The 15,051-nt window shown below is 39.9% G+C and overlaps 1 protein-coding gene across 5 annotated transcripts in view; it reads left to right on the top strand.

Moving 5' to 3' along the window:
* SLC12A1 (solute carrier family 12 member 1) overlaps positions 1–15,051 on the top strand; it is a 122,641-nt gene that overhangs the window by 66,751 nt on the left and 40,839 nt on the right. For all 5 annotated transcript variants that reach the window (XM_016185650.2, XM_016185651.2, XM_007517317.3 and 2 more), the window contains 3 exons: positions 2,011–2,110; positions 3,579–3,690; positions 14,235–14,375. In XM_016185650.2, the coding sequence (XP_016041136.1) occupies positions 2,011–2,110; positions 3,579–3,690; positions 14,235–14,375 (353 nt within the window). The remainder of the gene's footprint in view (positions 1–2,010; positions 2,111–3,578; positions 3,691–14,234; positions 14,376–15,051) is intronic.

Below are 15,051 nucleotides of genomic sequence, written 5' to 3' on the forward strand. Positions count from 1 at the left end.
AAAAATAGAAAAACAAGGGCAACAAAAGGGGGAAAAATAAAGCAAATTAAAAAAAGTATATATAGATAATCAACTAGTTGTGTTTTTTTTAAGAACAAAATAACCTAAGATGAGCTAAAATGCCAGGTATATCTTAAACACTTAGTCAATATCAATCTTTCTTATCGCCACCGCCACTTCCATGACCTTTCCAAACTAGTACTAAGAGATGGTTGTGTCTGCCATCTGGGGTGAATTTGTACATTACTGTCAGGGACTTCCTCTCATAAATTTAGAAGATTTCTCTCTTTCCCTAGTGGGGAAGGGCTCTGGGGAAAGCAGAGCTCCAGGGCACATTGGTGGGGTCGTCTGTCCAAGGTAGTCTGGTCGGCATCATGCTAGCATCTGGAACCTGGTGGCTGACAAGAGAGTTAACATACAAAGCCAAACAAATTGTTGGCCAATCATGGATCTAAAGGCTGCAATAGTGCAGATGAAGAGTTGGGGGGTCCTCCATTTTGTAGATAGCTAGCTGGCATATTTTAGTTAAATTCCAAAGGGCCTGTGGCTATACTAGTTTTTTTTTCTTTCTTTCCTTTTTCTTTTCTCCCCTGAGCATGAAATCTGATATACACATAGATCCAAGCTATTGTCTGGGGAGATGATGTCATGGCTGGAAAAAGGACCAGAAATCTGGATGGGGAAGAGAGTAGCTCCCTAATATGGGAAAGGGGTATAAATATTGTTGACTGTAAACCCCATCGATTTGATGTGATCTGGGGCCCATAATCAGCTTAGGAGCCTATGTGACCTCTGCATCCCTCTAGATCTGAGCTCACATTCTGTGGTCATGAGTAGGAACATTCCAAGCGGCCCCAATATCATGACCCATCTTCCTCAGGCGTAGCATAGAGTATGTTGTCCATCCTCCCTTCGGAGGAAGGAACATTCTCTATCATTGTTGATCCAAGTTGAAGGCAAGGTCCTAAGGGGGCCCACATAAAGGTCTATTGTGTTATTCCTGATAGAAATGACTGGTAACAATAGAGAGAGGGATTTATTTGAGGTCTAGGCCCATCATGTATGTTTGGGAATCTCAGGAGTATGGATCAACCTGTCAACGCCCATGTTCAGCAGGGAAGCAATTACAGAAGCCAGACCTTCAACCTTCTGCACCCCACAATGACCTTGGGTCCATACTCCCAGAGGGTTAAAGAAAAGGAAAGCTATCGGGGGAGGAGATGGGATACAGTGTTCTAGTGGTGGGAACTGTGTGGAGTTGTACCCCTCTTATCCTATGGTTTAGTCAATGTTTCCTTTTTGTAAATAAAAAATTTTAAAAAGAAAAAAAATTAAAAGTTTTATGTAATATTTAATGTGTTTGCTAAGACAGAGAAAGGTCTGTAAATAAAAAATTTATCAATAAAAAATTTTAAAAAGAAAAAAATTTTAAATTTTTATGTAATATTTAATGTGTTTGTTTGCTAAGACAGAGAAAGGTCATGCTTATCTCCCTTATTATAAAGTAAGGTTCCAGGTCTGAAGAGATAAGGGTATGGTCAAGCTGGTCTGCCTACAAACATGTTGATGAGGCTCTCAGTGATGAACTAATATCTTGCTAAATTCTGATCCTCTTCATTTCTTGGAAGTTTCTCAACTATTCAATTAAGTTTGACTCTTAAAAAAAAGAATGTGCTGCCCGTTGTCTGCATATTCGGAGATGCCTCTTTTCTTTTTTCAGTTTAGGAATTAGTGAAACCCTATGAATTTATCCTTCCAAGTCTGTCTGTCTGCACTCAAGTCACTACAAACCTCCTCCACAAACACACATATGCAAGATGCTAGGATCACAGGTCTCCTTTCCTGGAATTCCCACAGTGTTCATAGAAGAACTAATACTCTGTCCAGGAAATGTCATTCTCATTTGGCCATTTGTCACAGCTGGTTTAGCTAGAGAAAACTATTATGATTGTTCACAGTTTACAGAGGAAAGGTCATGGTTTTTATGCCAAACTCCTCCCTTGTCCACAGATGTGAACTGGGGCTCTTCTACTCAGGCTCTCTCCTATGTGAGCGCTTTAGACAATGCTCTGGAATTAACCACAGTCGAAGACCATGTGAAAAACTTCAGGTAAAACTGGCTTCTCAACAGTCCTGGCACTGTTTCACATTAGAAGTAGTTTTCTTTTTCTTTGTCTTTTTTTATTAGTGATTTGATAACGATCAACAAGATTGTGGGATAAGAGGGGTACAATTCCCACCACCAGAGTTGGCATCCCATGCCCTCCATTGGAAGTCTCCCTGTTCTTTATCCCTCTGGGAATATGGACAAAAGATCTTTATGGGGTACAGTAAGTGGAAGGTCTGGCTTCTGTAATTGCTTCTCTGCTGGACATAGGAGTTGGTAGGTGGATCCAGACCCCCAGCCTGTTTCTATCTTTCCTTAGTGAGGCAGGGCTCTGGGGAGGTGGGGTTCCAGGATACATTAGTGAGGTTGTCTGCCTAGAGAAGTCAGGATGGTGTCATGGTATCATCTGCAACTTGGTGGCTGAAAAGCATTAAAATATAAAGCAGAATGAATTGTTTGTGGTTTTATTTTTGGAGACAAATATGCAAGAATGGTTACATGTTTTCCTGATATATCAAAGAATGGGCAGTCACACAAAATTGCCATTTATTCAGACAGCCCCCTCTGGGAGAGTGCTTCTTCTCTTCCTCTCTGAGTTATGCCCACTCCCAGCTATATATCTTTCATGCAAAGAACAAGAAGGAGAATGGCAAAAAGAAAACGAGAGAGAGAGAGAGAATCTAAAAAACTTGATTTCAAAAGAGATGTCCCCAAATCTCCACACACCTTACTCATTGCTACTCTCTTCAGTTAAGTTAAGGTCGTGCGCTATACTAAATTATTTTAGCAGTCACATTTTATTTATTTTACCTTCTGGATTATCACTGGTATTCCTGGTGCCATTTTTTTTTCCTTTTTTTTTCTAATAAGACTGACAGAAATTGAGGAGTGGGAGAGATAGGAATGAGAGAAAGATAGATACCTGCATACCTGCTTCACCACCTTGAAGTGTCCCCACTGCAGGTGGGGAGTGGGGGCTTGAACCCGGGTTCTTGCACAGGTCCTTGAGCATAGTACTATACATGCTTAACTGGGTACATACACCACTGCCCAGCCCCCAATCGTTACACTTTAAACTCTCCATTAGTCAGTTAAACTGTTTTAGATGGAGTCTTGAAACACAAACTTACGACAACAAAGGAAAGTAGCCTAAGTATACTTACTGGAGAGAGGTAGCTTATGTTGGGAGGGTTGAGATAGTTTGTTTCCTAAAGGGAACAAAATGGCAGGAAGTACCTCAGACTACTTTTCCTTTTCTTTTGTCACTTTTGTCTTCACACTCTAATCCAAGAATGAAAAGATGACCAGGCAGAATGTTTCAAGAATTCTGGTGAAAAGTGTAACACTTACTGGGGAAGAAGTCATTTCATTATGCCAAGCCTTTTGTCTCTGTTTTTTTTTCTTTCTTTCTTTTCACTATGGTGGGCTTCTTGTGATAGCTGGTTCTCATACCTTTTTCTTTCATTTCCAGGCCCCAATGCATTGTCTTGACAGGTGGCCCCATGACAAGACCCGCGCTCTTGGACATAACACATGCCTTTACCAAGAACAGTGGCCTTTGCATCTGCTGTGAAGTGTTTGTGGTAAGAGCCCCTATATCCCAAAAAGGTGCTTTTTCTTCTCTGCTCTCCTTGTATTATTTTCGGTGAGTGAGCAGAGAGAGTATATTTTGTGACAGGAGAATGGCAAAACAATTTGGACAAGTGCCTTTTCCTTGATTCACAAAGCAAAGACTAGCAAAGACTCGTGATGCTGAATTTAAATGAATGGATAAAATGTGTTTCAGATTCCACAGGAGGCCAACTAACAGTGATAAATATTTCCAAATGATAACCTTTGAGTTGGGAAATAGAGAACTGGTGCAGAAATAAAATAAAGGCATTTGTGGTGATAACTGACTACAGAAATATAAAAGGATGGAATGAGCTGGAGAGTGCTATTAAATGGATTAACTGATGAGGAGAGAAGCAGGCATAATGGCTTCTAGTGACAGCACATAGAATTTAGAATAAATATTTGGATAAGCTTGATGGTACTACAGATATCTAGGGAATTAAACCAAGATTTCTGGGTCTTAGTAAAATATCCAAAGAGGGAGTCCGGCAGTAGCACAGCGGGTTAAGCACAGGTGGTGCAAAGCGCAAGGACCAGCATAAGGATCCCGATTCGAGCCTCCGGTTCCCCACCTACAGGGGAGTCACTTCACAAGCAATAGAGCAGGTCTGCAGGTGTCTATCTTTCTCTCTCCCTCTCTGTCTTCCCCTCCTCTTTCCATTTATCTCTGTCCTATCCAACAACGACTACAATAATAATAACAATAACAACAACAATAATAACTACAACAATAAAAAGGGACAACAAAAGGGAATAAATAAATAAATATAAGAGAAAAAAATAAAAGAAAAAATATCCAAAGATAAATTGAACTCCTTCTTGTTCAGGGAGTATATGATAGGAAAATAACAGAGAAAAAAAAAAGATAACTTATTGGTGATATTCAAAGCAGAAGCTAAAAGGGTAACCATAATTATTTACCAACAGAAACCTGAAAAGTGGGGATAAAGCATTCAAATCCTAACCAAAGTGTACATTCAAAGCCTCTAACCAGTCCTATGCACATCACACATACACACACACACACACACACATGACTCAAAATCCTGTTATTCTAAAGTACTTTTTTAAAATTTACGTGCTTTTCAAAGCATTTTGTATTAGATTGTCATATATGATCTATAAGCTAAGAAAGAAAAGACTTGCTCTCATTTGGCAACTGGAAAAGTGAGGTTCAGGGAAATTAAATTATTGAAAGTCAGATATCAAAAAAGTGGCAGGTTCAGATCAATCCATTGTGCTCATATATTCCACCATGAGTGGAAAGCCTTAACAGACATATGTCTCTGGGGGTGCTCTTAGAACGGGGCATCACTATCTAAATCACCAGTGCCTGCCAGGGACTAGAACCATCAGGAAGTTGTATAGCCCCAGGGGCCAGTTTACTGAGCTATGATACAATAGCTAATACACCACTTGCCATCATACCCAGCACTTAGACCTCATTTACACTTTCAGTGCTCTAAATTCTTTATGGAGTAAACTGGTCATATGCTCTTTCTTGTTTGTGCTTATATGATAGTAACGTTTATCATAATTCAATATAATTATCTAGTATGGGGTGGAGAGAGTCCTGCTCACTACATAAGGTTGGCAGGCTAAATAATGACTAACTGTGGCTCCAGAGAGTTGTTGTTTTTTTTTAAATTGTATCAAGTACCTTTTTTTTTCTTTCATATTATCAACTTTGGTGTCCTAGATTAGTGGGTTTCATTTTGACCAATCCAATATAGGAGTTGGTTTTGATGGAATAAGCAGTTTGAGGAATTTTTGTTCACCAATAATTTAGAGGAAACTTAGTTTAGCAGGCAATAACCTATCTTCAGGACAAGAGAAATAAACTGGGAATGTGAACAGTCATATACTGGCAAGGGAGAAAAGTCTTTTTAAGAGATAGAAAGTTATTGCCTATAAGCCTTGATGCTATAATGGAATAAAGTTTATGATGCTCAAATACTATTTCATCATAAGTAGTTACCTAAGACTGGGCCTTCAGTAACCCTGGTATATGCATATTGGATTCCATTATACATCACTATGCTGGTCTCTCCCTGTTAAAACTCAAGACTCATGCACCCAGGAACTAAGGGGTTCTTGGAAAAAGAAGAGTTACTACATCCTGTAATGATCTTCCCATTTAGTTACTTAGGAGCACATGGGTTTTAGGTAGTGCCACAATTTTGTTTTTATTCTATGCTCATTTATAGTCATATTTGCAAAGAAAAAAGAGAACAGGTGGAAGGGGATGTGGGGGATACTGGTTATCCATTAGAAACCTTCTCCTAAAAGCTTATGCAAAAGGTGAATTAGTATATATGATGGCAAGAGATATGGCATACATGTATAGTATACACAGTCTATTTGTTTTAACTCTAGAAAGTTGGTGTTCATCAGCATTTGAGAAAGCCAAGTTTTAAATCACTGCTATGCCACCTATTTGCTTTGATTTCATTAGGCATATAGTTTAGTCTTCTTGTGCCTCAACTTTCTCAGTTGCAAGAATAATAATAATACTATTGCTTATGTTATAGTGTTGTTGCAAAAAAAATTACATATTTTCTAGATTTGCATCTCTGACAGTGCTGTTAGAACAGAGCACCACCAGTTACATACCTGGCTTGGGATCTATCAAGTAAATGCTTCGATAATTTTGGTTGTTACTGTTAACATTGTCATTATCATTATGCTATACCTGATATATGATAGATGCCCTTATTGTTCCAAAATAAATGTATCCCCTTCAGGAAAAGAAAAAAAAAACTATAAGAGCCTCTTTGAGAAACCATTTCTAGGCTCTGGCTCCTGGACTTTTTAAGTAGCAAACAGGTTGATTACAACAGAACAGTGAGATATATACCCCCACTCAGTTAGTCACAGGACAGCAGGCTATGGGACTGTCCTTATAGTGACCTTCAGTTATTTGAAGTGCTGGCTTGACTTGTTGCAAAGCTTGAAGTTCCCTGGCATTTCAGTGTTGGTTGGCAGATGGGAAGCATGCGACTATAGCTACCACTTCCTACATCTGAGGCATTTATAAAGGTCTAGATGCCATGGTCCTCAAAGCAGCTGAAACTGAAGCTAAAAGAGGTTTTTTTTTCCTTTTCTTGGACCCCAAACCCATGTTGTGGGCTTCCAACTCTCCCAACTGTCACATTCCCCCGGCTAGACTTTATTCTCCCTGCTTCATGCCTTCTTTCTATTCAGTCTGAAGGTTTCAGAGGATGTCAAGACAAATTTGGAGAACCTTTTTAAAGAATCCAGTTTAGTAACACTTAAATGTTTTCTAGTCTTCTCCTCTGAGTCTCCACATGATAAATCAAGGATATACTTACAACCCTAAAGCCTTTATATTCAGTGTGTGGTTTTCTTCTTCTTTTGTACTTTATTCCTACCACCATAGAAAGATCAGAGAGTGGGCCAGCAGGTGACTCAACTGGTCAAGTGCAGATGTTATTATGCACAAGGACCTGGACCAGAGCCCTGGGTCACAACGTGGGAGTTTCCTACAAGGGGAGAAACTTCCTCTCTCTCTCTCTCACCCCCCACCCCCATCTAAAGAAAGAAATGTAACCACCAGAAGCAGTAGAGCCATGCAAGCACCAAACTCCAGTGACCATCCTGGTGACAAAAAAAAAAAAAAAATTAGAGAAAGACTTCAACTTCTATTTCCCCTCATATTTATGAAAATAGCCAAGTTCTGTGAGTTTAGTATTAAGTCAAGAGTTGCAAATCTACGCATTCTACCTTGCACACCAAAGCATGCCAAGACTGCCTTTGCTTTTGTCATTTGGTGTCCTCAGGACCTCATTTGTAGTAGTTGGGAAAAATAATAAAAAACCAGTCATTACAGACAACTTAGTTTGGCTTTTGAAACCCTTAACCATCTGAGTCCACTCTGCTCACTTCTAAAAACCAGATGGTGTCAGTTCTCACTGAAGTTTAGCACCTGGAGCTTTTGGGTTTCAACATCATTCACTCAGTGCTGCGCAGTGTCACATGTACACTCAGGACATTTTTTATTAACACCAATGAAAACAAATATACTTCACATAGATAGAAAGCTGGTTCACTTGATCTGGAATTGACAACACAAATTTGACCCTAAAACACAACATTTGCCTCTCTCCTAAATTTTGCCTGTATTAAATTTGCAAAAGGCTTTCAATCCGGGGCTGGTGCCATAGCACACCTGGTTAAGTGCACATGTTACTGTGCTCAAGGACCAAGGTTTGAGTCCCTGGTCTCCACCTGCAGGGGAAAAGCTTCACAAGTGGTGAAGCAGTGTTGCAGGTGTCTGTCTCTCTCCCTCTCTGTCTTCCCTATCCTCTCAATTTCTGGCTGTCTCTATCCAAAAAGTAAATAAAGATAATAAAAAGTAATTTTTTAAAAAGGGCTTTTAAGTCTATGAATGCATCTTTTATTAACTACATGGTGTTTTGCTGATAGGTGAAAAAGATTATTTTTAATGTGCCTCTGATTTTTTAAATTTTGGCTTATTTTTTAAGAATTTATTTATTTATTAATAAGAAAGATAGACAGAGAAAGAGAGAGAAAGAACTAGACATCACTCTGGTACATGTGCTGCCAGGGATCAAACTCGAGACCTCATGGTTGAGAATCTAATGGTTTATCCACTGCACCACCTCCTGGACCATGATTTTTAAATTTTGAAAGATCAAACAAAATAATATGCTGAAGCATACAAAATGTATCTTCTTGCCAAGAAGTGATGAATCCTGCCAATCTAATATGATTCAACTGTCTGCGATAAAATGACAGAAATATTCTAATTTTGCTAAGTAGCAATGGTCAACATTTTTGTCAGACAGGTTCATACTCACTTATGAAGTGAAATTAGTAACCATAGGTCAAACCAAAGTACCCCAAGAATCTCCCTTTCAAAAGGCAATAGTGTCTGTGTTATATTGGTATTCTAGTCACTTCACATATGTACATCCCATTGTAAGTCTATTTTCATTAATGTTTTCCTAGGTTTTTGTTTGTTTGTTTGTTTGCCTATAAGGTTATTGCTGGGGCTCAGTGCCTGCATTATGAATCCACTGCTCCTGGAGGCTACTTTTCCCATTTTGTTGCCATTGTAGTTGTTATTGTTGTCATAGCTGTTGTTGTTGGATGGGACAGAGAGAAATTGAGAAAGGACGGGAAGAAAGACAGGGGGAGAGAAAGATAGACATCTGCAGATCTGCTTCACTGCCTTTGAAGCGGCCCCCCTGCAGGTGGGGAGCCAGGGGCTATAACTGGGATCCTTATGCCAGTCCTTGCGTTTTACACCATCTGCGCTTAACCTACTGCGTTACTGCCCAGTCCCATTTTCCTAGTTTTATTTTTTAATTTATTTTTTATTTAAGAAAGGATAAATTAACAAAACCATAGGATAGGAAGGGTACAACTCCACACAATTCCCACCACCCAATCTCCATATCCCATCCCCTCCCCTGATAGCTTTCCCATTCTCTATCCCTCTGGGAGCATGGACCCAGGGTCATTGTGGGTTGCAGAAGGTGGAAGGTCTGGCTTCTGTAATTGCTTCCCCACTGAACATGGATGTTGACTGGCCAGTCCATACTCTTAGTCTGACTCTCTCTTTCCCTAGTAGGGTGGGTCTTTGGGGAAGCGGAGCTCCAGGACACATTGGTGGGGTCTTCAGTCCAGGGAAGCCTGGCCGGCATCCTGATGGCATCTGGAACCTGGTGGCTAAAAAGAGAGTTAACATACAAAGCCAAACAAATTGTTGAGCAATCATGGACCCAAAGCCTGGACTAGTGGAGAGATTTTCCTAGTTTTTAATGTTTTTTAAGCTCTGATTCTTTTAAACTCTTCTCTCACTGTAAAACAGAGAAGGGATAACTTTCTATAGTCTTGTCATGTAAAGCCCCTCCTAACAATAATCCAAATTTCTCTTTTTTTCCTGAAAATTTTAAAAATATCTCACAAAATCTAGAACATTCTTTCAATTCAAAGAAATGCTTAAAAGAACTCAGAGAAGATCACCAAACCACAACTCTGTGGTACAGTGGAGCTAACTTAAAGCCCATGACCCAGGGGAAATGAATTTTTTTTTTTTGCCTTCAGGGTTATTGCTAGGGCTCAATGCTCATACTACAAATCCAATGCTCCTGTGGCCATTTTTTTCCTTGGGTAGGACAGAAAGAAATTGAGAGGGGAGGGGAAGATAGAGAGAGAGAGACACAGAGAGACCTGCAGACTTACATCACTGCTTGTGAAGTGACCTCCCAGCAGGTAGGGAGCCAGGGGGCTCAAACCAGGATCCTTGTGTGGGTCCTTGTGCTTCATGCTATGTGTGCTTAATCCAGTGTGCCACTGCCTGATCCCTAGAAATGAAAATTCTTATTTCTTCTGTCTTCAATTTCTTATTAATTTCAACTTTCGCATCTACTCTTTAGTCATTTGTTGTGGTGTTAATCCAAATTAATCAGTGGTATGACCACATGCAAGAAGAATGCAATGACCTATAAAAGGGCATGAGGTGAAACATGAAGCAGATAAGGGGGGGATTCACTTCCCCACAGTTCCAACCAGGGAAACAAGCTCATTGTTTTGAAAAATGAAAGCTGGAAAGAACACTGCATTTAGCCCAAATTCTTCTACACGATCTTAATGACACTGAAACCCCTCTGTGACTTATTTTCGTGGCATTCTTTTAGTTGATGTAGTATCACATCAACTCCTCCAGGCAAAGTAATAAAAATATTCTTTTTTAAAATTTTGTATGTTTTATTTTTTATTAGTGATTTCATATTGATTTATAAGGTTGTAAAGGGTATAATTTGTAATAAGGGTGTGATTCCATACAGTTCCTACCACTAGAGTTCTGTGATCCATCCCCTTCATTGGAAACTTTCTTATTGTTTATCCCTCTGGGGGTAGGACCCAACAGTCTTTTGGGGGTGCAGAAGGTGGGAGTGCTGACATCTATAATTGCTTTTCTGCTGGACATGGGCATTGGCAGGTCAATCCATACCCCAACCTGTTTCTTTTATTTATTTTTTACCAGAGCACTACTCAGCTATGTTTTATGGTGATGTTGGGGGGGTGGAACCTGAGACTTCAGAGCCTCAGGCTTGAGAGTCTCTTTGCATAACCATTAGGCAATCTAAACCCCCCTCCCCCAACCTAGACTGTTTCTATCCTTCTCTACTGGGGTAGGACTCTGGAGAAGTGAGGTTACAGGAAGCATTGGTGAGGCCTTCTACCCAGGGAGGTCAGGATAGGATCATAGTAGCATCTGGAACTTGGTGGCTGAGGCTGTGGTGCTTCTGTGGCTGTTTTAGTTGTAGTTGGTGAGGTTTGTTAAGATGAATAGTTGTAGATATTTATTTTGGGGGGAGAGAGTTCAGACTGTGTGCCCTTACTCCATGGCCACACCTCCTGGAACCCAATGCTAAAAAAGTCTTTAGCCTTTTCTCAATCAATGTCAAAGACATAGTTTATACATGACTTATAAGGCTTCTTTGTTCAAATCCTCAATTAATTTATGTATTCCTATTATGGATTCTGACTGAAGCTAATCTCTATAATATTTTAATTGGGTGATGAAATCCATTTGAATGTTGAATAATTATATTCAAGTATTTCTTCTTTCTTTGTTAGTTTGCTTTTTCCTTACTGCATTTGCATTGCAGCCTTGCCTCCCATTAATAAGTATGCTACAAGGATACTATAATCTCTTTTAGCAAAGTGAGATTCTGCATGAAATATTTTTATGACTTCTCAGTATGGCAAATTTAGGCATTAAAGTAAATCTCTTTGTCACAATTAATGTTTAATCTGGATTTTCCTAAAACTAATAGACATCTGTAAAACTGTATCTATTTAAATAAATGCCAGCTTCCCCAGGGTTTCAAAGTCATTGTGGTACAACTCAATACACTGATGGTCCAAAACCTTTCCTAGTTATTGGGTATTGTTTCTCCTAGCTGTTGTTACCAGTAATTTTTCTTTGGACAAATATGCCTTCTTTCTTTTGTAGCTGACAGAATTTAGAATGACATAATGTAGGAAACATACTGATACAAATACATCTACAAAGAATCAGGTGCAATTTTAACAGAGAGTAAAATGGAAGGGACCTCAGAGATCACCTAGTGTAATAAAAATACAATCAGTGGCGAGTCGAGCAATAGCACAGCAGGTTAAGTGTACATGGCATGAAGTGCAAAGGACCGGTGTGAGGATCCCAGTTTGAGCCCCCGGCTCCCCACCTGCAGGGGGGAGGGTCACTTCACAGTGAAGCAGGTCTGCAGGTGTCTATCTTTCTCTCCCCCTCTCTGTTTTCCCCTCCTCTCTCCATTTCTCTCTGTCCTATCTAACATAACAACATTAGTAACTACAACAACAACAACAAAACAAACAAACAAAAAAAAAACAAGGGCAACAAAAGGGAAAATAAATAAATTTTTTTTCAAAATAATGTACAATCAGTGTCACATATGTACTTTGAAATTTCTATCTAGTGGCTATTTTTTTTAAGTTCCAACAAGTAGGTAAAGCTAACCTTTAAGTTCTTTTAAGTTCCAACAAGTAGGTAAAGCTAATTCTAAAGTAATAAGTTATTAATATGTGTGATAAAATTTAAATTCCTTTTTTTGTTTTCCTTACCAGAGCAGCTCTCAGCTCTGATTTATCATGGTTGGGGGATTGAATCTGGAACCTCAGAGTCTCAAGCATGAGAGTCTCTTTGCAGAGCCATTATGCTGTCTCCCCTGCTAAGTTCCTTTTTCCATATCAAGGTTTTGAAATCCAGTCTGTCATCATCCAACTCCAACATATTTCAATGTGGACCAACCATATGTCAAATACATGTCAGTAGCAGCACATCTAGCATGCAGCATTATGTCACTTGGAAACTCATCAGAAATATGGAACCTCAAGTCCCACTCCAGATATGAGCACTGCATTTTATCAAGTTTCTAGGTGGCTTGTATGAAATCTATGCCAGTTCAACAAATTGCCAAATGTCTCCATGAACTGACTCCCCCATAAAGAACTGTAGATTTGTGCCTTGTCAACCATGGAAAAAAAAGACAGTCAGAAATTCTTCAGGGTTAATTTGAAACATGCAACGAAAAAATTTTAAAAATAGCTTGGACTTCTATAGAAAAAGGAGTAAGAATAAAATTTCAGTCAAAGGGAGTCAGGAGGTAGCACAGCTGGTTAAGTACACATGGCTCAAAGCACAAGGACCGGCGTAAGGATCCCGGTTCGAGCCCCCAGCTCTCCATCTGCAGAGGGGTCCCTTCACAGGTGGTGAAGCAGGTCTGCAGGTGTCTATCTTTCTCTCCTCCTCTCTTTCTTCCCCCTCCTCTCTCCATTTCTCTCTGTCCTATCTAACAATGACGACATCAGTAACAACAACAATAATAACTACAACAACAATTTTAAAAAAAGGGAAAAATAAATTTTTTAAAAAATTCAGTCAAAAACTAGTTTCTGGGGGTCCAGAAGGTAGCAAACTAGGTTAAGTGCACATAGCATAAAGGACAAGGACCGGCATAAGGATCCTGGTATGAGCCCCGGGCTTCCCACCTGTAGGGGGAAAGCTTCACAAGTGGTAAAGCAGATCTGTAGGTGTCTCTCTTTCTCTCCCCCTTTCTGTCTTCTCCTCCTTTCTCAGTTTCTCTTCGTCCTAGCCAACAACAGCAGCAACAACAACAACAATGGAAAAAAAGATGGCCACCAGGAGCAGTGAATTTGTAGTGCAAGTGATAAATAACCCTAGAGGCAGAAAAAAAAAATTAGGTCCTGAAACCCAAATGTTGAAATTATAAAATAAAATGCTTCTTCTGCCTGCCTCCTTCTCTTATAATCTCTTTTATTCTTCCTGTGTCATGGGTATGTGAATTTGCTCCAAACAAATTCATTGGATGAGAGCAGAATATTAATTTAGTTGAGTAGGAGACTATTGACACCACACAAGGAAGAGTGGTACATGGGTATTCTTGCCTCACACAGGCAGACAACCAAATGGACCAACTTGACTTGTCCTAAGTGTAGCCAGCCAGGACAGGGCTTGCGGTTCACCATGTTCTGACTGCCAGGAATGACTACCCATTTCTAGAAATGAGACTCTCGCTAACATCTCCTCCTCGGTGTTACTGAATGTGGCTCTCTCACTATGGTGTCAAAGGTTGATTGTGTATTTATCCTGAGCTTCTTCAATCACATTTTGTATTTTTTTTTCCTCCCTTGCTACAATGCCCTCAGCTCTCTTTCATTTGGCGTGAGGCAGTTAATTAAGCAGGTGTTAATCTGTCTAGACATTCTTGGTGGCGAGAGACTAATGGGAACGGCAAGGATCTTCTCCAAAAGGTTGGATCTGCATGAACTCTGTTTAGTGAGCTGGTTTTTTTTTTCCTTTCCCCCATTTCTTAACTCAGCAGGGCCTTGCTGGCTATTTTTGTCCTCTGAAAAACAACAGCAATGCCATATCTAACAGCAGGGCAGCTAACCAATATCTCATTGTGTCGTGCAGGGCCCGCGCAAGCTGTGTGTTAAAGAGATGAACAGTGGCATGGCAAAAAAGCAGGCCTGGCTGATCAAGAACAAAGTCAAGGCTTTTTATGCTGCCGTGGCAGCCGACTGTTTTAGGGATGGCGTCCGAAGTCTCCTTCAGGTAAGCCTGGCTTCCTGGGGCTCCATCCAGAGGGTAACAGCAATCAGTATTTTGAGTTAATCAAGCTCCCAAAGTGAAGGGCTCCAGTTAGGTAGGTAGATCAATGCAGATGGTGAAGGAATTTCAAATTCCCGGGGATAGGCAAAACTGAAAACAAAGGCATTGCAATAAACAAAGAGTGATGTACTGAAAATGGAAAACGAAGTTGCCTTTGGCCACCAGCATACATTCTGTCCCCACACTTATTGAAATGCAAATTTGTGCTGGTGGCTGATGACATTCAGGATCCTATTAAAACTTCAAACTTTTTTTTTTTGCAACTCCTATTGCGTATAGCAATGCTCAAGTCACATTCTTTTCCTTTTTTCTTTTGCAAATGTTGAAAGGGCGGCTGCTAGACTCAACTAAATAAGAACCTGGTGATCCGGGCATCAAAATCTCCCTAGCCTTCAAAATTATTTCTAGAATGTTGAATGAAATGTTATAATCTCTCTGACCCAGTGCTAAAACCTACAGTTCTCCTACTTTTCTCCCTTACTCTTTTCTCACACTCCCTCCCTCCCCAAATTCATAGAGTAAATTCATAGAGTCTTTTCTTAGTTCTTGATTCCATAACTTTGTGTGCTAGAGAATTCGTAAAGCCAGGAGGCCCTCAGACTTGGCTTTTCTAATTAAT

Source organism: Erinaceus europaeus, chromosome 16, assembly GCF_950295315.1.
Source record: "Erinaceus europaeus chromosome 16, mEriEur2.1, whole genome shotgun sequence".
In the NCBI taxonomy this organism is placed as follows: domain Eukaryota; kingdom Metazoa; phylum Chordata; class Mammalia; order Eulipotyphla; family Erinaceidae; genus Erinaceus; species Erinaceus europaeus.